The sequence below is a fragment of the Lissotriton helveticus genome, chromosome 12, assembly GCF_964261635.1.
Source record: "Lissotriton helveticus chromosome 12, aLisHel1.1, whole genome shotgun sequence".
NCBI lineage: Eukaryota > Metazoa > Chordata > Amphibia > Caudata > Salamandridae > Lissotriton > Lissotriton helveticus.
Window position 1 is genome coordinate 573,532,789 of NC_136073.1, and position 25,121 is coordinate 573,557,909.

Sequence of the window (25,121 nt, forward strand, 5' to 3'; positions counted from 1 at the left end):
TATTGGCAGCCAGTGGAGATTTTTTAGGGCTTCAGCTGAGGGAGAGCGCTTGGGGAGCCCAAGTACCAGCCTTGCGACGGAGTTTTGGACTACTTGCAGTCTTTTTACCACCGTCTTTTTTTGTTCCTGCATACAGACTGTTACAGTAGTCCAAACGTGACAGGACCAGGGCCACTGCTACAGTCTTCCTGGCTTGCAGTGGGAGTAGGTCAAAGAATTTTCTCAAGGTTTTTATAGTTTGAAAGCACATGCCTGCGATAGTAAGTGCCTGTTTATGAAAGGATAGCGTGGGGTCGAATTTTATACCTAGGTTTTTTGCAGTGTCTATTGTGGTGGGCAGGGGGTCTGAGTTGGAGGGCCACCATAGGGTGGGTTTGAAGGCATTGGATTTTCCAAACAGCATGATTTCCGTTTTTGAGCTATTGCATCTGAGATGATTTATTTCCATCCAGTTCATTACCGCGGTAGGGCAGTGATGTATTTTCTCTTCCGCTGCGGTGGAGTTTTCGTCTAAGGTGAGGATCAATTGCGTGTCGTCTGCGTAAGCAATTGCTTCAATATTAAGGGTGTCAATCAGCGAGAGAAGGGGTGACATATACAAGTTAAAGAGGGTCGGGCTCAGGGAGGATCCCTGAGGGCCACTTTCCTACAGATCTGTAGCTGCTGAGTTTTACAATCTGGTTTCTTTTATCCAAGAATGATGTTATCCAGGCGAAGGCCTTGCTGTTTATTCCGACGTGCTTCAGTCTATCTAACAGGATGTAATGAGAGACAGTATCAAAGGCCTCTGAGAGGTCCAACAGAATCAATACTGTCTCCTTGCCCTGATCCAGAGCGAACTTAAGGGTGTCTGTAGTATGGAGCAGTACTGACTCTGTTGAATGACCCGGTCTGAAACCAGATTGCTTGGGATGTAGGATGTTAGTGTTTTTCAGAAACTCATTCAGTTGGGCATTGACTATTTTCTCCGCAATTTTACTAAGGCAGGGGAGGAGGGAGATGGGTCTCAAGTTGGAAAGGGTGGTGGGATCCAAGAGTTTCTTTTTTTGGAGGGGTTTGACAGCGGCCGTTTTCCAGAGATCAGGGATTTTTGCGAGTTTGAACGTGTTATTGATGATCGGATTGATGACAGGGTTTACTATGTCCACTAGTACATGTAGAACGTTAGGCGGGCCTGATTTGCAAGATAGAATAGTATTCCTGGATAGTTCTAGACTGATTTCTTTGAAATCCTTAAGTTCTTCTTTAGTTTCTATATCTTGGGCTATAGAGTGCTGGGGTGGGCTATCGAAAAAGTATCTTTTTAGATCTTTAATTTTATTTTCGAAGAACACTGCGATGTTATCGCACAGTTCCTGTGATGGAGGTATTTCACAGTCTAGGCTAGCAGGATTTGAAAGGATTTAACTATGTTAAAGATAGTATTCAAGGCTCCTAGATTTTGATAGGTACGTTTTATGACGTGATTGAAGAGTAGTTGTTCAGCAATCTTGGAATATAAAGGCTGCAGAAAAGTGGTAATATCTGGTGGCAACGTCACCTCATAGCTACAACAAATTGTTTCATAAAGCCCTGTGAGAGCCTGGCTGTTGTTTTTGGAATGCTGATTCACAAACCTTCTTCCAGCCTTTTTTGTACTTCTCAACCTGTCACATTACTCGATTTGCATAATAGATCTCATTCACAAATCAAAGTGTCATATAGCTATAAATTGTCTGGGTTTGTTTTTTGATATTTCAGAAATCACTGCATTGATTTACTTAAAATAGATAAAGCACATTGAAACAAATCACCCTTGACTCCATGTCAAGCTTGGCATTGATTTGTCCAGCTTTTTGGACTATTCTTTGCCAACACTTTTGTGATTTGGTGTAAATCTGTACAATTTACAGCCCTGGGTAGAGTTAACATGTTTTTAAATACACATCTGCATACCCCCAAGGGAAAAGAAGAAATGTCCTGTGAGGGCCTGCCCACTTTCGAACCCATTGAGTGTCAAAAATACCAACTGGGGAGTACAGACCCTCCCGGAAAAAAAATAACTGTCCCCGGGAGCCTCACTTCGCCCTGCATTGTTGGTGTAGCAAAAAAGCTGATCTGTCTTTCTCCCATGCACTGGTAGAAAAAATTATCTTATGGACTTGGTCCTTCTGCAGAAGAAATTTTCAGCAGCTCTCAATTTCTGTCATTCATATCAATACCTAGGCTTAGAAAGATCCTCATCACTTCCCTATCATATATATTTGAGTAGCCGTCCTAATTCTAAACAAAAAATAGTGCCACCAATAAACCGGCAAAGGTCAATTCCTCACCCCGTTTCTCAACGGCTGCCCCAAGTTCTGTTGCTTGTTACAAGGTCTGGCCCTGATGTAAAAACCAGTAACAAAGAACTATCCGGAAATAATAGGCATATTACCATAGCCACTGTGCACCTATATATCTAAGTATTTATGAAAGCCGATATTTAATGGACTTCAATAATGTTGAAAATGCTGTAATAAAAGATATGATTGATTGAAATAGTGAATGATTCATCTTCTGTATTTCTTGTCCTCACTGGTAAACATGAACATCTTACAATAATGTCCAGTTGCAGAACTCAAGGAAAAAATGGGGAATGGAAATTGAAATTATTTAATTGGAACATATGATTTGTCTTGTTTTCCAGTATACCTAGCACTTAAAACCATTATTTATGAATTAACTCTCTACTAGGTATATGTTTGCACTCAAGGTACTATTGGGCAGACTATCTGGTGGATTAACCAACTGCACTAGCAACCCACCATCTGGGCATTGAACTGTGCTGGATAATAGAAGTACGAATCTACAAACCATCAATGTATTTCTACCTCTAGCCAAAAGTTTAATATTTGTAATATGTAGTCATTCAGTAGTAAGTGCTGGTAAACCTTTTTTTCTGGAGGACAGTAAAGTCTTCCAGACAAGAAAAGAACATCTCTGTATAACCAACTCTCCGTGCTGTGGCAGGATACTGGAAATCCCTGAAAGCTGAATACCAAGAGACAATAAGACCATCCTTGATTATATATTTATACAGATATATTTCTTTCTGTGTTTAAAAAAACGATTTCAAGCTATGTCACTATATCCTCCCTTTTAGAAGTTGAATATAGTTTCTACTTGACTGTATAAACTGAAAACATAGAATTAATATCCCATGAGTCCTTATTCTTAGCAATGTAGCTTCCTACTGAATGTCTAATTTCTTATACACTTGTGCATAATAATTTTATTTTTAGGAAAATGTATTTTAAATTCCATCACAGGATCTTCAACAAAATATACAAACTCCAATCTTAAAAGTTCAAACAAATTAGCAAGAACAGTTCAAAGTTCCAGCTAAAGAACTGTTTTAGCACAAATTACCTAACACGGATGCCAAGTCCCATGAGTGAAAATGCACCTAAAGAACAAAGACAGCCATCATCTCCTTTTAGCCATATAAGAGTCTGCGGCTTACTAGGAAATGTACTTCACTCCATCGCGAATAATGTTCCCAATAGACGCACAGCTTGAATCAAGCCAGCACTCACAGACTCTAAGGATTGCAAGCCTTTCCTTTGGTAGAAAGCCCTCAGCATAGATGATTTCCTGGTACTACTTACTTCCTTGCACACTGACCTGACATGACAGCAAACATCACTTCTAGCCCCACATCTCGACCTGTGGATGTGATAGTACAGTTTTGAAGATAGTTTTCATTTTAGTTGGCCTCTAGATTTAGGAAATTGTAGAATATCTGTGCGTTTGGAATGATAGAGAGCGACCATGATCCTGTGACATCCATTGTAAAGCATATTTCCCCAATTCCGTGTTCCTTCAGATGTTAGTGATTTCAAAATATACTAACAGATCCATTTCTAATAAAGAAGAGTTAAAATGTAATGGGGAAATGGGAGTAAAGATCTATGTAGAATTAATGAGGACTTTATCACCATAACTGGAATTATTAGAAATTGTTAGTGAAGAGTTCTTAGTATATGACATCCTGTTTTAAACACTTCCTAAGGCTGTAGGTGAACATCTGACTAAACCTATCAGAAACTCTGAATTGTGTAAACCTAATAAGTAGTAAGACCAGAAATGTCAGGAAGTGATGAAGGTTCCATTAGCACACTTGAAATTTAAATACCCATGGATAAAAAATGTCCCTGTTGCTTAGAGTGAACTTATAAAGTCCGTACTAAAGCAGAAAAATAATTTGTGAGTCTAACTCTGTGTCCCCAGAAGATGCCGTTGTGAAGGAAGTTGTCTTGGAATTTTGCCATTTGTTTTGATTGGCATAAGAGATCACAGAGCACACTAGAGAGCATGTAAGATGGGTGGTATACCCACTTTTCTTTACTGTCTTGTGGGGGTAGGGTCATAATTGTCGCTTATCTTACTCAAGCTTCGGTTTAATTACCCTATCTTAATTGAGGAAATTCAGCATGCTCTAAAACATCAAAAGACGGGCCAGGTCTTGGGGCCAGATTTTGTTCCTTTTGATTTGTTTCTACTCTTATTCAATTCTTTGTTCACAATTAAACTCTTGGTGGTTCTTCTAGCATATCACCTTAATAATGTTTACACTTCATGTTCCCTGCTGCCACCTAGGCTTCAATCCATAATCATACCAATTTACAACAAGGGAGAAAGATGCAACCAAAAAATGACTGCTTCATCAACCCCTCATATTTGAAAGAACCCTTGCCGAATATAGTGTGCCTCACTCTTGTCAGTGCCATTCATTGATTACAGCAGCAGAATTCTGTGCATGTGAGATTTGGGACAGCAAGGCGATTGAGCTCTTACTGTAGGGCTATCAAAGATTCCAAGGTTGTGCGCAGGCCCCTTTTTTCTTTCATGATTTTGTAAATTATACAGTTCCAATATTTTCCCCAGCAATGCCATATGTGTCCATTTTAGGTGATGTCTTAATTGATTCACTGCAAGAATATAAATGGCCCTGCACAATCTGATTTAGAACTTTGAAACGTATTGTTTCCAAAAGGAGCTGAAAATTGATGCGAAAAATTACAAAATCTTGTCAACAGGAAAGAAGCTTATCTGTTGAAGAGCCGTTAACACGCAAAGCTAGAACAGATAGAAGAGTGTGAATGTTTTGGACTTGTCTTTTGCAACATAGACGGTGATACTTAAAAAACGTCGCTGTAATATATTCCTCAGAGTGAAGGCCTTGGTGACACTTTGCTTGCTTGCTGGTTGTTCTGCTCCTGATGGCTGGGTTATGTTAAGATGCATTTCAGGCCACCCTTTTCAATGGGAAGCTTGCTGATTGTACTGATATGGTTCTGAATAATCAATGGTCAGTCCCTATGTCACATGAACTTTTAGACTCCCAGGGCAGTGTTTCAATTGGGATTATCCACACACTTATGGTTTGGGCCATTCTCTTACTTTCGAAGGTGGTGGTTGATGTCCAGCTGTCAAAGTGGTCAGGTCGCTTGGTGCCTGCTGCACTTCAGGATAGTATAGATTTTTCTTCTATATTCATAGTTGTCTGTTTCCCCGTCTCTGGAAAGTGGTCAGGTCCTCCCATTCTCCCTTTGACTTTGTTTGGTTGATTTTTCCTTTGGACAATTTGATTTGTGGTTTTGCTGTGTCGGTGCCCTGGCTCCTGCCTAGTGTTTTGAGGTGTGTCCTCAGAGGTTTGGGTTGCAGCCTTAGCCCACCTTTCTCTTCCTTGTGTTGGGTAAATGGCTAGGCTGCCAATGCCTGTGAGATCATACTAATCACATTTCTCTCTGGGCACCCAAGATGCGAGGATCAGTCTGAATGCGAGGATCAGTCTGAGTCTTTTCCCCTTCAGTGGGTGCAGCAATATCTTTCACTCCTTCATGGTAGGGTGGCTTGGCACTTTTTTCTAGCCTGTGCTTTTATTTCTAGGCAATGAATTCAAATCCTGGCATGGCCGCAGCAGGCCTGTGGCCTATTCATGTCAATGAACTGAGGAGTACCTCATTTGCTTTAGTGATACTTTAGTTAAATGTCACTTTGAGTGCTGATGAATTTCCCTTCTGGTGAGAATGGAACAACTTTTGATGTCTCCTAATGTCTTTTTCTTGGTTTCCCATGTTCATCTTTGGGTGTTTGGATTGACACTTACTGTCATCTGTCCATCTATTCCAAGGTCTGATCATAGGCTTTTTGCTTCCATTGATTTAGTGTACACAAGGCGCTATTTAAAAAAAATATATTCTGCTGAGAATCTGCTGAGCTATGTAGCTTTCTACTTGAGCTCCAGTACTTTTCTTCTTTCCTTCCACAGCCTTCTTATTGTTGACAGTTCGCCTGATTGCATTGGCATTTATGGCATGGATTCTGGCTGCTTCTTGCGCATGGCTTTCGAGAAGCAACTTTCTCTGGTATTGACAGCATCTGGTCCATACTGTCTAGCTGGAGGATCTTTCATGTTGCAGGTAGGCCACTGCTCAAGACTCCTATTTCCCTGAGTGGTCCTAAAGCTGAGTGTCCCAAGCTCTTTCTCCTTTGATACTGCCTCCTTCCACCAGTCAGCCTGCAGTTCTGGGTGACTTGACCTTTCACTTTCATGTGTTGTTACTCATGATGGCTATCTTGCTTCTTCAACAATATTCTCCTTTCTCTGGCAGGCATTTATAAGGTTTAGCTTTCTGTTGGTTATGGCATATTTCGATCAGATCCATCAAAGGTGATGGGAGTGGCAAAATAAATGGAGGAGCAGTAAAAGTTTCTGTTATTAAAAATGATAGTGCTCTTTTGAATCTACATCACATTTGGCAACTTGCAAATTAAGCCTAGTGCTACCAAAAGGGTGTTGAGCTTCACAGAAGTCCGCAAACACGATTACTACCCGGTATGTAAATTCCCTAAGGGTGCTGTGTGATTGAAGTACTTTCAACCAAAATGATTAGCACTGGGCTGGACACAAATATTATTGTATCTGTTGGTTGAATGTTGAGTTCTGAGTTCTTGCCCCCCAACCTATCTTCCTGGAAAGCATTTGACTGCTTTGCTCTTGCCCCCCTGAGAGTCAAGTGAAGAAAGGCTGTAATTGCTCCAGTTTGTATAGCCTTAGTAGCATGAACCCCAGGACACCTGTGGCAAACGACATGAGCCACCAAAGTCAGGGGCCATAAGCCCTTGTCAGCCCTGTCATCCCTGAGTAGTTTGTGACAATCAAACAACATTTTGATGTAATCTTTGAAAACATGTATCAGATCGTGAGCAATATATGGTGGGGTACGTTAGAGTTCCCTAACTAACGGTCCTGGGCAAATGTCAGTGATGTTAGGTGTTGTAACCATAATATCCTTTCAAATATGTTTTATGGGGATGCTTTCTTACAAAGAATATTTTTTGTGTGCTGATAACAACTATAATTTCCTTTAGAAAGACTTTCAGTGAATTTATTTAGTTTGATATGAAATACTTTGCCCAAAGTATCTACAGGGAGTATAATCAGGTGTAACTGAAGTACATGGCCATTGGGTTTTGGGCATGTGGAGTCCTCTGTGCATATTCCCTTGACCCATTGGGTTTGGCCAGTGGCGGCTCCTCCGCTGAGATAGGGGTAGTGTCACCCCACTGCTCAAGAGGAAAACTAAAATGATAATAAAGTATCGATATTATCATTTTAGTTTTCTATTGAAGTCAGTGGCTCTCAGGCGGGACTGGCCAGAGGAAGAGAAGGAATGGTTTGCACTCCCTAAGTGTGCAAGACTGCTTGGCCGGCGCACTTTGCATCTTCCCCACCAGTCTGTAATGCACAACCTGGTGAGGAACATGCTCAGCCTCCCATTCCCCATCTGAGCACCGATCCATGGCGCGCAGACCAATCACAGCGTTGTGATGGCTCAGGGGAGCCTGGGACCCCTGGTGCTTCCTGTTGCTGGGACTGGAGACAGGAAGTAGAGGACGGAGGGGAAGTGGTGACCGGCTGGAGGTAAATGTTTTTTTCTTTCATTTTTTGTTCCAAATTTAAAATAATTGTATTTGGTAGTTTGGCTGTAATTTTAAAAGTAACCTATGTATGGTCCGGAATTGCTTAATGACTGTGAACCTTTACATTCTTAGTGATGCTTAGCAATCCAACTGGCTATTGTCACAGAACAATATGTTATTCAGCCACCTTGGAAGCTCAAACCTTTGCAAACATATAAGGAAATTGCAACTTTTTGGTGCTATCATACACTCAGATGGGCTCTCTTGTTCACAAATGTAAACATATTCTCAACTGTACATCGACGTATAACATTGCAAAAGCCTTTTAATTCACTGACGAAAACCTCTGAAATTGTCCGGTTAATGTCATCACCGAACCACAGCACACACATGATCAAACTCTGATAAAAAGAAGAATGTTTGTGAGGTGATTTAGGTTAGATCCGGTGTCCATAAAAATAACTGGCCCTTTCAGAGTGTTTTAATTGTTTCTTCTAACCATAATATAATTTTCCATGATTTGTCAGTGAATGTGATTCGAGGTTATTTCATTGGCATATAGTGAGGAACTGGTTTCAATGAAGGCAGATGTCGTACAGTCTTCAACAATGGTTTTTATTGCTTCACAAAAAGACTCATAACGTTTATCATTCATATTTTATGGTTCTAGCAACTATTTCATTCTGTTCCTTCCCAGTGTGATGGGGTATTCCTTCATATCCTCTTAAGAGATGCTTTAGCTTTTTCATTCTGGCATTTCCCTTATACCATGAAACACAATACCAACTCTATATCTGAGAGACCCTTAGATTCCAGGAAGTGTTACTTGTGGTGGCTGCAGCTGAACTAATTTATTTTTTCCTCATACATTCAGAAATCCTGGAAAGAGAAAAAGAGGTTCAACAGTCAACCATTCTGTTTCGCTCTGACCACCCACTTGCCAGTCATCCCAGCAACCCCAACTTGCCTAGAAAAGAAAAGGATGCATTGTCATCCATCCTCTCACCATCCGGCATCTCTCAATATATATCATAGTATTTTATTTATTTATAACGTTTTATATAGCCCGAACTTGACCCAAGAGGGTATCGTAGCGCTTTACATTTAGGATCGTTGCGTTAGAAGTTTCATAAGTTACAAGAGCATAGTAAAGTACGGATGTATGACGTTATAACGCATACTATTACTCCGCAGACCATTACAACGCGACTTTTACTCCGCATACCGTTACAACGCATAGCGCCTTGGGGCGCTGGATAGTGGTAAGTATAATTTACTATTCTAACTCCAGTCCCCGTGGACCCTAGGGAAGGTGTTGGATAGTAAATTATACTTATTCCCTATCCTAGAGCGCCCCCCAGCGCAATGCGTTGTAATGGTATGCGGAGTAAAAGTCGCGTTGTAATGGTAGTGCGGAGTAAAAGATCCGTTGTAACGGGTGTATACCTAAAGTACAGTACACATAAACAATGTTGCAAGAATTTGTAAGAGGGAGGGGAGGAAGGAGTAATAATGGGGAGACGAGGAGGAACTGTGCCCAATGTCCGGCTGGGTAGGTGACGGTCAAGGGGGAAACCAGGGCCAATCTCCTCATTAGCTGTCTAGCAGCTCCACCGGGCATCAGCCATGTTGCTCAGGTCTCAGTGATCAGGAAAACCAGTTTTGAATGTATTTGATTTGAGAAGTTTATACAGCGCTGGCTAGACCCGGAGGTATCGGAGTGCTTAACCAGAGGATCGTTGCAATACAATGTACATCTAAAAAGGTTTATATAGCGCTGGCTAGACCCGGAGGTATCGGAGCACTAAACCAGAGGAAAATTGCGTTACAAGTTACATCAGTTACAGTAGCGTAGTAAGGTACGGTACGGTAGTAGTGCCTTTTATACTGGCTGAGCGAACCTGCTCCTCCCCCGAAGGCTGTCTCAGTAGCCTACTGTCTATACTGATTTTAGCAACTCCCTCTTAGGCCACTTGTGTTTACCAATTGGTGGAAGTGAGCCTAGCCTTTCCTCTGACTCTTGCTACTCAAAATATCCATCTCACTTTATTATGTCTTATGTCCTCCTAACATGGGGGTTTCTTGTGACCTAGTAAGCTCCCGCTTACGGAAGATACCGCGCCTGTATGTGATTGAAAGGTGTGAATTCAATGAACTACAGAACTTTCCATGTTTTTTCATATAGAGCGGTGCTCCTCATTACCTGAGCTGCAGCCAGGTGGGGTGAAGCGCCGTCGCCACATTGATTTAGTGAGTGGCTTCATAAGTTGATAACAATGACCATTCGATTGATTTAGGAATGGTTTTTAATCACATATTAATGCATTGTGATATGTTTCTAATTTTGTTTTTGTCTCTTCTCACCCTTTCGATCTTTGATATGACGTTACAACAGGATTGTGGTGGATTACACAACCTGAAAGTTCAGGTGATATACATTTAAAAAAAATGTTTTCACTCTTTTATTATATGGCAATAGCAAAAACCTAGGTCCTGACGAAAGCAGTGGCAGAATAGCCACTTATGCAGAAATATGTTGACCCCCATTGCTGAACAGATATTATGTTAAATCTGTTTCTTTTTTGTTTCTTTTCACAAGTGTTTTAGATTTGGACGAGCTGAGAGAAAATATTAAAAAACAAGGATTCTACTCAGCTCTATCCAATTTTATTATCTTCTCACCACTCACATCACTTGCACTCCTTTTTCAGTTGCCTCATCACAATCATATCTGTACTACCCGTTTGTTCCAACATTAAACCATTGAGTCTTCACAACCTTTATAACACCAATAGACCGTGGACAATTTTTCTCCTGGGTAAGGAGAACCCAGATGGTGTTAAAAAGGGCGGAACAGATCGGCAACTGATGGGAAAATTTCACCTACCTTTGGGGTGTTTTTGCCCACGTCAATTTTACTCACGTGCATTTAGTTATGTATAATGGAGCACTTGGGTGTCCCACCTTCTAGTAATTAATACCTGGTCATGTCACTTGATATTCTGTGAGTTGAGCTTTTTTCTTTGACCCCTAGATACCCTTTGTGTGTTGATGTTACTAGTAGGGGCGTGTATCTAGTTCTGGGTCATAAAACTTGCCCTTGGACCCTTGTTCTAAGTAGTGTGTTTTTGTAGGTCTAAAAAAATATCCACAATCCAATAGTGCCTTCCTTGAGTTGCTTTGTATTAATGACTTAATGGTCACCAAGAATTTGCAAAAAGAGTTGTCCAAGTCAATTACGGTACAGAGTCTGCTCAATACAATGTATGGTAATAAATGTCTCACGGCGTTCATTATGATTATGATACATTGTATCAAGCAAATTCTTTGTGACCATTAAGTCATCAATACAAAGCACCTTGTGGAAAGCACTATTGGATCATTCTAGTCCACTATGATGGCACCTATATATTGCCCATAGATAAAGAACCATCTGGTTCCCATTGGAAGGTCTGTTTGCGGGACCGTTCCAGGAGCTGTGTCCGGGGGTGTTATTCCCCATTGACGTCCCAAGGTAAGTGCAGGCGGTTGAAGTTGCGGCATCCCCAAACTTCGCCTCGTAGAGACTCCTCTCTCAAGCTGCTCCTCCCGTATGCTGGATGAGGAGTCTGTACACGACTCTGCTCCGGGCCCCCGTCTTTTCAGGAGCCGGGGTTTCGATGACCCAGATGAGAGAGTATTATAACTCTCTACATCTTATCTTGGGTCTTCACCTTCCCCTGGAGCACCGTCTGGCCCCATGGAGGTTAGAGGAGCCACGCTGGCAAGTTCGCCCTCAGTGTCACTTGGGCCCTCTGAGTCATTGGGTTAGCCCCAGGAGGCGTCGGCTGACTCTGCTTCAGCGCCGGTGCAAGGCTTTTGGCATCTATCCTCGATCAGCCGACTACGGCAATGGTGTCGGCGCCGCCAATCAAAGCCATTCCTCCTCTCGACATCGAAGGTGTCACCTTCACTGCGTCGGTTGACGTCGGTTGTGGAGTCGATGGAGCCATCTGTGGTGAATGCCTTGCTTCCGCTTCCCTCTCATATTGGTACTTTATCTGAGGCTGTTCCACATTTTATTGAGATGAATTATCTATCTGCACTAGGGGAGGCTGGTGGGTTAGAGTTTTCCCCAGCTTTGGGACTTCTTTCCCCTCCTAGCCTTGCTACTGAGGCGAGCTCCTGTTTTGCGGACATGTTAAAAAGCGTGGCTATGATTTTGGAGTTAACTCTTCCTTCTGTGGAAAAGTCTACTCATCCCTTGATCGATGTCCTCTGTCAAGGCCAGACGCGTGGAGCCTGTTCTCCCATATAGTGAGGCCTAGTGCGACATTTTGTTAGGCACGTTGGCTAAACCTGATACGGGTGTCCCTGTGGACCGTTCTATATCTCGCAGGTACCTACCGGCTTCTGGAGATCCAACTTGTCTCCTCAGGCATCCTACTTCCAGTAGATTAGTGGTACAGGCTGCTTCAGCCTCAAAGAATATGGATTCTCTCCCTAATGTTCCATCGGACAAAGATTCTAGGAGATAAGATACACGTGGCAAGCATTCTTTCTCTTCTGCTAGTTCTATTTTGAGGTCCATTAACATGTCTTGTGTTCTTGGGCGTTTTTACCACGTATTGGTGGATTCATCTATGTTGCCATCATTTTCAGATGACCACTGATCCAATCTTGATCAGTTGATTTGGGATGGCCAGCAGGCAGCTAAACTGTTCATCAGATACCACAGATTCGATGGGTCGGGTCATGGCATCCTCGGTGGCGCTACATCGTTGTGTCTGGTTGCGTTCCTCAGGCTTTTCAGATGCTGTCCAAGCTGCTTTGGTTGATATGCCCTTTGATGGCACCCATCTTTTTGGTACCCTGGCCGACTTGGTTTTGTGGCGATTCTGCGACAGTCAAGGTGAAATCGATTCCTAATTTTACTCTTTCTAATTATCTGCCTCTTTAGGTCTTTTCCTTATACTAGGCTTATGAGGCTCTTTTATTTCTTACACGGCTGGCCATATTATGGCAGTGCCAATGTTGTCTAGATTCCGCCTGTTGGTGACACCCGATGTGGTGTTCCTGCGGTTAGCAGGTATTATTCTTTCAATACTGTCTAGGACAGGTTATGTCCCCTTTTTGCGTGTTATGAGATACCTACTGAATAGGTTTTCTTGCCCTTTTTCCTCTGATGATGGGTTTCATTCTCAAGAGGTCGTTAGCTTATGGTATTTTCTTCTGGTAGGAAGTTTACCTATGTCTCCTGCTCATTTAGAAACATTTTTGTATGCTGGTGAGCATTACTTTCGACTTTCAGAATCTCTTATAAGAACAACTTGTCCCTCGGATGGAGCTTCTTTACAGAGAGCATGCTAGTACTTTTTGGCTACTCTGAGTTTCTACTTCAGTTGAGTTTGGGCTCTTCTCAGCTGTCTATGTTTCTGACCTATCGAAGGGTCCCACTAGACATTCTTTTTTGATCTGTCCTTCAGTTGCATACAGTCCTTTTCGCTATTTTTTGCAGGGGGCACGTTTCATTGAATTCCTATGGTGCACGGGCCGGTTTTCCTTTAGGTTCTGCTTCTCTTCTTGATGGTGGTTATACCAGCTCTGCCATGCTGTGCGTTGCTTGCTCAAGGCAAACACAAGCTTTCCCAACTGCGTTTCTGTGGAAGTAAGGTCCTGCAGGACAGAGTGTCTTATCCTGCATCTGATGACCAGCCCAACACCCAGTCTTGCAGTGGCTTTGCCTGTCTAAATAAGGGGGCACTGGACAGGGAGTCGTGGAAGTGGTCTGAATGTGTGTCCATTACTGCATTGTAGTCACCCCTAATAATCCACAGTAAGTGGGACCAGTGGCCAGCACAGAGGAGAGAGGTGAGAGGAAGACATATTGGTCTGAGTTTGGGGTATAAATACTACCCAGGCCTAACCGCCTACTTTCTAGGTTCCCATGGACAAATACATAATGACCATTTGTGTCTATCTTTTCTATCTACAACTTCAAATGGCGTTCCAGCCCGTATCCAGAATACAACAACCCTTGTAAAAAGCTAAGAATGTAGTGACAGACAGTTGTCCCCTCCATTTCATCCGTAACTTGTCGAACTTAGTAGAACAGAGATGAGTCTCCTTTAGGTAAACTATGTGCACTTTGCGGTGGTTGATTTGGGTGTGAATACAGTGCCATGTATGAACCGATCCCAACCACCTCACATTCCACATCATTATTTTAAAGGAATTTGTTACCATTGACATTTATAAAATATTTAGGATAGTGTTGGAAATAATCTAACCACGCCGATAGCCTTCACTACCCTTACTACACATATATACCCTTACCACTTGTACCACACATATACCTTTACTATACATGCCTGTACAACATAATTCGTTGTAAAGATATGCGTGGTAAAGGCATATGCGTTGTTAAAAAATGCTTGATAAAGGCTACGTGTGGTACCTGTGCATGCGTTGTAATGGATGTTTCTTGTGGCATTGCGTCCCTCCCTGCCCTTAGGCAGTCCAATAATGCGCACATTGTTGCATCGTGCTCTGCCTTCTGTATCTTTAACTCGTTGTGTAGAAGGCGCAATTGTGAACGTAAGTCCTCCATTTCAGTTGTGTGTGCTTCCTGTTGGGGGGGCCAGGGTCACAAGATTTGTCTCTGTGGCTTTGACCCTGTCAGCCAGTTTGTGATGGTCGTCATAGAGCAGGACCAGGTCTTACGCCAATGCGTTGTTCTGTGGGTGCACTGGAGTCTCAAATTTCCTGCAGTATTAAATCCAGTTTGTCCGGTGTATTGGTGGATACCGTGGGCGGGATATAGTCCACTCCTGTGTGGTTAGGTGATTTGCATCAGTGCAGACACATCCCGGCTGTGAGTTGTCGTGGCTTGGCGTTGGGGCCGGCTTTGGTCCCTAAATGCATCCCATGCTAAAATCACTGCGGTCGTGGAGGCGACACTGAAGGATACAGTCAGTTTCTAGCCCGTAAAGGCTATATCTAGTGATACCTTGTAAATAACATTGAGCAATGTAACCCCATTACAAGGGGCAACCAGGCATGGCACCAGGGTCTATAGGACCTCTCTGTTGCTTTTCGTGGGCAATATAGTGGGTTTGGCCCAGTACATGGAGGAGAGGGACAATCTGGGGACCCAGTGCCAACTGTCAGGAGCACCAGGGGCCTGGTTTGATGGGCTAGCCTGAGAGGACCAACAGGGGGATGTGGGGTGGTTGGGTGGAGCAGTCGTCCAGATCCATTGTACCGAAAGTGGCAGCTGCTCATTGACAATGGAGTGGCCGCAAGTGCTTCTGGGATGGCAAGTACTGCCTACTTGGTCTGTCCTGATGCAATCACCAGGTCAGTCTGGTGCTCCGTGGCCAGTCCCATGTCTGTGTCCCCATCATGCATCTGGTGAACAGTCTGTGCAGGTGTGGCAGGTCGGTCAATGTCATTCATATATTAGGACTCCAGGGCCGGCCGCTGTTCCTCCTGTGTGATGGCTGCGTATAAGAGACCTCAGTGGTTCCCAGCTGATACCAAGTGAGGCACACTAGAGTGGTCTGTCGTAGTAGATGGTGTGGGCATAAATTGGACGGCCCTAAGGACAGGTGCAGGCTTCAGAAAACAGTGAACGATGGGCCCCTGGGCCAGGACGTGGAAATGATGGGCCTCACTCTGCAGTACAGGGGGAGTTGAAGTCTATAGTTATGGGGAGGCTCAGTGCTTATACTACAGCAGGAGGCTTGCAGCCACCTTATTTGGAGTCTTAGACCTGGTCGACACACGAGGGGATACAGGGGGTTCTGGGTCGTTTCTTCCTCATAAAAAGGCCTGTCCTGGGGTGATTTGCAGCATTCAATTAATTGCACCTCATTCCACTGTGATATGGTAAGACACACAGAGCGAGCCGTCGCTTCTCTCCGGATTTGGGAAGTCCACTCTTGCTGTGTGTTGGGCCTGATGGGTCATCAGGATGCGGGTTGCAGCAGAGTGCCTCTGTGCTGTTCCCCTCTCAATACATAGTCCAGGCCAAACTGCTGCTGTGTTATAGGAAGTGAGCACCCTGCTTTTGGAGAACTCTGGTGTACCGCCCGAGATCAAGAGGCACAGTCGCTTTGTGTCACCAGGTTCATGGGGGAGTATCCCCCCAATGCGCATGGCCGATCCGAGTCCTTCAGCACAGGAGTGCAAGTGGCGTATGTGTCACCGCCCGGCTTAGGTCGTCTTGGCCACGGGTCTCCACAAGGGCAGCAAACAGCCTTACTGCTACCCACCGCCGTCGCAGAAGCTGCCACACCGTAGAAAGGGGATGGTTATCAGCATTCCCCTGGCCTTATGGTAGTAGCTGCATCTCGGATGGCAACAGATATTTGGTAGTTCCTGGGCTTCCCTTGGGAGCGTCACTGAATTCCTTCGGCATATTAGGCGATTGGCCATGCCCCCCTTCACCACCTAGTCTCTTGACACTTCTGGGGGTCCTGAAAAAAAACGTATTTGATGGAAAACCTTAAGTTTAACATGATAGAGCAACATTTTGCAGTACTTCAAGACCGTAGATTTATTTTTTACTTCTTTAAAGGATCTCCTTTGTGTTTGTACTAATTTGGTGTAATCTAGGAAGGTAATTATGTGATCTAAGTTGTAATGAACCCTTATTATTTCATTTCTACCCTTGTAGTTGAGCAGCCATCTCTTCAGGGACTGCCCAGGAAAATACATTAAGCGCAAGTTGTTTCATTTTGCCTCTCTCTGCATGGTCTTACAGAATTTTGGCCATTGTAGTAAGTTGAGCTATGGCCATTTGTAGCTGTTTGACAGCATCTTCTAAGTCAGGAACTTTAGTTTTGTCTTCAGTGACTCTGTTGAACATGTTGCTAGTAACTTGGTATAAGAGGGATACATTCAGGCCCATCTCTATGATCTTGTCTTCGAGAGCAATATGGGATGATGAGTTGCCCTAAGAACAACCTCAGTAGAAAAAGAGGAGTAAATCTATTTGTGAGAAGAAGTTGCTGTCCAAGGCCTGTCCTGGTTACAGAAGTGACAGAGGGTTTACTTCTTGCAAATTTGTTCATGCTTCCTTGGTGTGGGATGTGTCTACCCTTTGTCCTTGCCTATTTTCAGTTGTATGGCGTTGGCATGGTTTAGATTGTTCGTATAGGAAGTCTCCGAGTACTGGATGCATAGTCTCCAGTTAGAGATGTGCTTCAAGTCTTGTTCATGTTCGATTTAATTGCTGGGGCATTAAAACAGCCTCTCTTACCCTAATGTAGGACCCGTACGTTATGGAAGACTGAATCTTCAAGCATTAAATCAGATGGAGGTCAGACCAATACCAGTCATAGGAGAAAAATGAGAGTAGGGAAATACAAACATTTCTATGGTCCCGACCTGTATGTTTAGCAGAGGTGGTTGTTCCCCTCAGCCAACAAATTTCATTTTGGGTGGGTAATACCTCATCCAAGTCTAGTATCCCAAAGAGCCATGGCTGCGGTAACGGCAAGTGATCCCCTCCAACATGTGGTCTGTCCACAAGGTACCAAGTTAAAGAAGACATATACATTTACCCTCCGGCCTCCTTAACTCCATGGGCGAGCTTCGAGGTTGACTGCCAGTGTACCAGGAAAGATGGTTAAATCCTAAAACAATGTGAACTGGTTTGGCTGTAGGGATCATGTAGTGAAGCTCCTTCGCTGGAGTTTAGTCAGTGTTGACCCAAAGCCCCCACCCCTGCATGACCCTGCCTGCCACATCACAGTTCAGGAGAGGGCCCTTCAGTGGTTGACAAGTTTTCTTTCTTCTCGTTCTCAGACGGTTAACCTTGGCTCTTATCATTCAGCTGCAACAGAACTGTCCAAGGGAGTACCACAGGGCTCTTGTTTGAGCCCGACTTTGTTTAACATCTATGTGGCTCCCGTGGCCAATCTGTTGAGGAGTAGTGGGTTCATCCCTGTCTCCTATGCGGATGATACCCAGCTGCTTTTTCCATTTGCAAAGTTTACTCCATCAGTGCAGGCCACCTTCTCCCTGGGAATGAGAAGTATCTCTCAGTGGATTAGGAGTACCTTTCTTCAGTGCAATGTGGGGAAGACGGAAATCATGCTCTTCGGAAAAAGTTCAACTACTGTGGACACCCAATTGGTGGCCCCCAGACCTAGGCACTCCCCCGTTCCAAAAACCTGTGTAAAAAACATAGGTGGCCGCCTTGAGCAGACCCTCACTATGAAGGAGCATACTGCTATGACAGCTGGCTCCTGTTTTCATGTGTTGGGTCTTCTGCGTCGTATCCTTCCTCTGCTCCCTGACTCATCCAGGGCTTATTTTAAGTCGCCTGGATTACTGCAATAGTCTTCTGCTGTCTGCCAACGAGACCGCCCTTGATAGACTACAGGTTGTCCAGAATAGAGCGGCACGTTTGATTCTGAACGCACCCCCAAGGACAGCCTTGTGGCCTCTGCTTTATCAGCTCCACTGGCTCCAGATACGGAAGCGAGTACAGTTTAAAGTCTACTGCACCATTCACAAGGCCATGGCCAATTCTGGCCCTAGCTATCTTGCGAATACATTTATCTCCTACACTCCTTGGCGGTCTCTCCGCTCAGAATCCAAGCACCTCCTCGCAGTGCCTAGAATTAAACGACCCAGGCAGGGTGGAAAGGCCCTATCTTATCTTGGTCCCTGCCACTGGAACAAGCTCCCTGTGCAACTAAGACGGTGCACGGAACATCTCCACTTCAGGAAACAGCTTAAAACCCATCTTTTCACCTCTGATCTCTAGCTGACAGTCTTCCCTCATGGAGCCCGTTCTTGATCGCAGAGATACACTTTCGGGGGTCGATTCTGGCACTTTATAAATAAATAAATAAATAAAAGGGTCACTGTTGATACAAGGAGGTCCCTTTCCCCAGTTGCTGCCATGCTCTAATGGATAGCCTAAGGTCACAATACCAACATGCCAGACTAAAATGTCCATTCTGCCCAGGAAGAGCTGCAGCAGTTCCTGGGGCACAAGAGACTGATGTGCTGCTGTACATGTGTAAACCATAGCGAAGTTCTAAGCAGGGCATCCACATCAGCCTCTTGTGACAATGCAGGTCAATTCGTTATTTTCAGGCTGTGGGGCCAGTTCATGCCACGGGTACACATGGGGGCATCCTCGCTGGGGGGGGGGGGGCAAGCAAGGAACGCCCCCCCCCCCAGACTTCATGCATTTGATGGGCCCTGAAATTTGAGCTACCCCTTACCCTGTCTTTGCCACTGATGTCTTGACTCTTCTTCATCCATGCTACTCCCCAGTGAGACTGATGATACGATGGCCGTGATTTTGGCAGTGCCGCTGTCTCTACAAATTGTGATCTGCCTCAGTTGCTAGTGTTGACCAGGCCGAATTTGACTCCCGCCTCAACCTACCAAGCTTGCTCGGGTCAGCGGCAAACACAAGCAGTTGAAAGCAGCTCTGGTTAAAGGTTGCTGGAAATGGCAAGTGGCTGGAAATTACTGTTGGATGGTGCCGGTAGATGGACAATTACAAATGATGAAATGGGAGTGGAGAAGGATCCCTCCTAGAAGGTCTTCCTTAGAGGCTTGTCAGACCAAATACCCCAAACAAAAGATTCTTAATTGTTTGGATAGTGTTTCAACATATCCAATACAAAGAGAAACCAATTTATTGTACTAAGGATAGAGAAATAATATTAAATAATGAAGTATCCTTGAGCGGCACAAAACAGGCTGAAAGATTGCCAAGCATCTTCAGCTTTGCCTTCTTGTCATATGGTGCAGGTAGGATATTAAGTGAAGAAAAGTCTCAAACAATTGATTTAAAAAAGGAGGGATATTCAAATCTGACTAGTTTTACGCTACCTAGATAATTGTAGTAAAATCCATATATCTGACGAGGGGTGAACAAAAACAGATCAGGGTGGAACAATGTTAACATTGTATCTAGACACCTGCCAAAATCTGAGTTTTCCAAATCGTGTCACAAAATCTAAAATAACAATATACATTTCTCAACTCATTCATGAGGCAACATGTTTCAGTGCAATTTAGAAGTCTGGGGGCCCGTGGGTATTCTTCAGGACCTGGTACCTTGTCTTATACTAACAAGTGTTTCCTTAAGGCCTGCTCCTCTACAAAGGGGATTGTTGTCTTGTTATTAGCCCATTGATGGGACTCTCAGATGCTTCCAGTATAGTCCTCAGTTTGTGTAAGGATGCTTACTCTGTGAGATGAGGGTTTCGTCAAAGAGATGGCAAGAGAAAAATGGCTTTTGTGCAACTTGCTTGGTACCCTGCGCAAACAATTTCTGTAGATTTAAGCTCAGCAAGTTTCTCTTGGGCTAGGTTCATGCTAAACATGTACCACCATACATACTTATAGCTTGTTTACTCTAATGCCAGGGGCGTATCTACAGTCGAGGTCGAGCAGAAATTCTAATTAACGCATTCACCTTTTCACTGTTCCAGTTGCACAAGTACATGATTATTCTAGCCTGGAGGTCAGGAGGCTCTACATAATACAATTTTTGTAAACCTTAGCCAGTTCTATTCCTTACGCAATAAGAATAATCAAATACGCTCATTTGCAAAAACTGCACATATTTCACCGAAATGAGATTTTGAGCCTTTTACATATCCTGATTTTACAACACATATGGAACCCACATTTTATTCATTATTTTTAGTTACAGAGAGCACATCATTGCCTTTTATCAATATTGTGTTAACTGGTATATTGAATGTATTTTACATCAGTTTTTAGAAAGTATGTTTTTACTGCCTATTGCTCTCCGTACCAGTTATTCGGAATTCCAACTGGAGATTCCTAGCATCCAGAATTACTGTTACCAGCTACTACTTGGAATTGTGCCTATTAAGAGTTAGAATGAGAAAATACAGTGAAGGCCTGGAATTCTGGACCGTATTCCCTATTCTGGGAAGTTTAACATTCCAATTTACCACCTGCTGTAAGCAGGTGGTAAATGGGAACAGTGGCTTTCTTGCAGGAAGGGGGTGGAGGAAGAGTGGCTTGGAGGGTAGAGGAGGGAGAGAAGAATAGTTTTGGCAAGAGGGAGCACAGCCTACCCTTTCAAAAGAAAATATTTGCCGGTGGCGAGGCATTGAGGCTCGGCTACCATTGCTGTCAAAGTCTCATGTAATTTTATCAGCTGGAATTACTGGCTGGGGAACCCAGATCCGGTGTTCCTGCATCAAAGAAAACCACATGTGACCACAACAAGCCAGTCATGATCAGGCAGAATATAAATTAATATGGTAATTCTGACCTGCCTGACTCATAATTAGGGCTAAGAGATTTTTTTTACCTTTAAAGAACACTACCTCACGGGGCAGAAACATACCTCTCTTGGTCTAAGAAACCTACTCTCTCTCGCACATTGACTGTATCTTTCCATATGTCACTGTACAGCGCTGACTTTCTCCTAGGTTCACACTGTGCAAAGGTCACATAAATAGATATATGCATGTCTTGCTTCACTCCTGCTCATGAGTAATCGGTGATCTATGTTTTGTGAACTGTTGAGATACTGTTCTATGGTTAGCAATTTTTTTGCTTCATTGATCAGTGAAGGGGGCATCTAATCTGTAGTCACACATTTGGCAAGAGTTTGACGCCGTCATCTCGACCTGCACTGTCCCCAAGACTGCCATATGTCAAAAAGCAGTCCCCCGTCCCCCAGTGATCCATAAAGCCCTTAGTTTAGAAAACCCAATTTAATGTCAGAATAGATGTCCCTTTGGTATGAGAACATTGTCTCAGTTTATCTGCATATAATGCATGTGCAACATAGATAAGGAGTTATTTTACCATGACAAAGACCTTTTGACCAATATTCGGCGCCAAGTGTTGGTCGAAACATGTTGGTATTTCTAGTGGTTAGGTGAACCATTATGTTCTACCTCTAGACCACAACTTTGGTTTTAGCCTATACCAGGGTATCCTTAAATAAAGGAATTGCCTTTGAGGTGTACCCCTAGTTATTTTACATTTTTAATCTTCAATCTGGATCGACAAATTTGTCCTGTAAAATAATATCTAAGAGCTCCCAAATTTATTTGGTTGAGTCCGCTGGTGTGGCACTGTCTTAGTCCAATGTGAGAGGTGGCCTATGACGAAGCATACCATGACAAGCTATGGGTGAGGCAACCTCTCAAATATATTTTTGTGACACAGTGCATCATTCTTTTTTTTTTTGCACACAGGACAAGAGTGACTTCTTTCCTATATACTCCAGTGTCTCAGGTGTGATAATAAAATAGCAAGCATCCCATTATTACCACTGGTGGCCAATTGGCTTCTTTGAAGTATCCTGTTTGTGAGGCCACCAGACCTTTTGCAAAAATGTGTAAAGCAGTTGCCTGCAGATTATTAGTACATTCATTTTGATAGATGGTATTCGCTTAAATACGGAAGTGTTCTAAAACAATATCTTGAAATAAAAATTAATTCCTTGCTGGTCCCAGCCTACAAATTTTCTCCTATAATCCAGAATTTGAATCTTCAAAAGATCCCTTGACATATGTAATAATAATTGTACACCAGTGTTTTGTAATGTTTTAGTTGCGTTTTTTCAAGATCATAGAATCCAAAACAACACCACCAATCTAGTCACTGTTTTCATTAGAGTACACAATACAGCTTACATAACCAGTTAGGGGTTTAATCATGGCTCACAGTAAAGCTTTCCATTCAAAGTTAGTGTTCTTTTGTGTGACCACTTCCACAGTTGCAACTGCTGCCGCCCAATGGCCTTTCCTGTGAGACTTCATCAATGCTGTGGGGCCCTGCATTGTTCAATTTGTCTTCACTCAGTCCACAGAAATCTCCCAATCTCCCCTGGATGTTGTCAAACTTGCGGGGGCAACCTTTACATTAGAATTCATTTTATGCACCAATTCATCCCCATCATCTAGCAATGTCTTTTTTAGCAACAGTGAGACCTACATTAATGGGCATTTCCAAAATCCTAAACTGAGGTAGGGATGGGATCTCTTTTTCCAAAATCAGTCCAATTTCATCCAGAAATCCTTCCCAATATTCCTGCATTTCCAGACCCTATGTACGAATGTGACTTCCTCCCTCTCACACTTCAACAACCAAAAAAGTGAGGGCCTGGGCCTGGAAATATCTATTAGAATGCAGGCATTACATCGTAGTGCCTTTACAAGCAGTCAGTACCATGTCTGTGGGTGAGGTCAACACAACTTTCATTACAAAGCAAGTCATTACCACGACTTGCTTTAGGGAATGCAGTGTTTGACTGGTGTTGGATTTTAAGTCCAACACCTTCCCTACTGATAGACCGACTGGAGCTGGAATAGTAATTTAAACTATTACAAAGTCCAGCATTTCCTTAAAGCAAGTTGTCGTAATGACTTGCGTTCTAATGGAACTCGTGGTCATGACACAGTCGTGGTATTGACTGCGTTGTTAAGCCACGCGTAGTTTTGGCATGCGTGGTAAAAGCTGCTATTTGTCCGGCCCCACCCAATTATACACCCACTGCCCTATGCAGAATTGATAGTTGAATAATTCTACACTGTTGGTATTCCCTATAGTTTCACTACCGACCCAACTACTCTGTATATATTTTTTTCTAGTCTAACCTAACTAGAAAAAGAAATCTATAGTGAGAAGCTGATGGTTTGGGCATTTCATAGCCACTGTTTCATCTTTAGAACTGTTGATCTGTATGTCACAATAATTTTGAGGGATCAGAGTAGTTTTTACTATTAAAATGTGTTTTGCAATTCACTCCTCTTTCAACAATGTGTATGCTTTCTAATTTTTAGTAAACCTCATGTGATGTAATGCTGGGTCTTTTTTTTGCTGTTGTGCATGTTTTGTTTTTATTTGTTCTAATTATTATTTATTGTACTAGTACATAAAAGTCTCGTTTTTTAGTTTGACGTTTTTCTGTAGTAAACACAATTCTATACATTTTGTGAATGATGTGACAAGATAAGAGCTAGAGAGAACATATTGGATAGAGGTGTCTACCTAGTCCGATATCTTTTCTTTTTTGTTAAAAAATACACTCTTGGGGAAAAAAAGGATTGAAATACACTTTGATTAAATGTTTCTTCGAAGAAAGATTTTTGACTGAAAACTAAATATAATTGGGCTACCGCCCATGTGTATCCCAAACCCTATATGAATATAATTACTTCAACATTGTCATTCCTTAGACTCCAAGTTGTTGAGACCAGCATTAAGATGAAAATTGGCAGGAGTTAGATTTAGAAAAGTAAATTCGTCAAGTTGGAGTGATGAGGAGTCTGGGGATGGCCATGCCCCAATGATGAAAAAGCCAGGGTCCAAAGACGAAGTAATAGTAAAAGGAGTAAGTGCGGGAGAGAGGGACAGTAGCTGTGCCTAAAATTGAGAATTCATCTAGAAATAACAAAAGTACTGTTAAAGCAGAGGATGCATTTCCAGCTCTTTACTGGTGTTTTAAAGTAGCCTTCATTGGCAAATAGTCACTGGAGACGGGTGCCCTAGGTTGTGCATTTCAGAAGAGTGAAAAATAACCATAAAGATCAAATGGAGTTATTAAGAAAATAAACTGCAAATATCCTTTCTCCATGATTGTAAACATTGCTAACATTTGATTGGAAAGAAATATAATCTGCAAAGGAGCCCATTATTTTGTAAATAATTTTACAAATAAAAATATACTGAGTGATTTAAAAATAAGTTATTGATTTATTCACCTGCAACCGTCTAATTCCCTCACACATTAACAATATGGTTGTGTGAAAATTACTGAGGCATTGTTTATTTGAGGTGTTTCCTCACACATCCCCTTATAAAAAAGTGTTGAGGAGGCGTGCATTTTATGTTTTATCCATATAATTTTGCATGTTTTGTTTGAGGTGTCTTCTCAAAGTCGCAGGGACTCACTCCTTGAACCCTCTTGTAATCCATTCAGGCTATTATGGAAGAAGCTGATGTCCGTTTAACTGAAATTAAGAAAGCAGTCGCCGAGTTTGAACGTGATGTGGTCAAACCTGCGCTTAAGAAAAAAAGTTCAGTCATTACTTCAGAAAAGGTGATGCGATACATCGAAGAGAAGATGAGAGCCAAGGTAAGTGTGATTCATCAAGAAATTTAAGTGTAACTGCGCTGTCTCAAATTCTCTGGTACTCTAGGACTAAAATGTGACAGGA

At 42.9% G+C, this 25,121-nt stretch overlaps 1 protein-coding gene across 1 annotated transcript in view; it reads left to right on the forward strand.

Annotated features, from left to right (window-relative positions):
- The window catches only part of CFAP263 (cilia and flagella associated protein 263), a 133,386-nt gene that overhangs the window by 15,342 nt on the left and 92,923 nt on the right, over positions 1-25,121 (forward strand). The window contains exon 4 of the mRNA XM_078671213.1: positions 24,884-25,039. Within this exon, the coding sequence (XP_078527339.1) occupies positions 24,884-25,039 (156 nt within the window). The remainder of the gene's footprint in view (positions 1-24,883; positions 25,040-25,121) is intronic.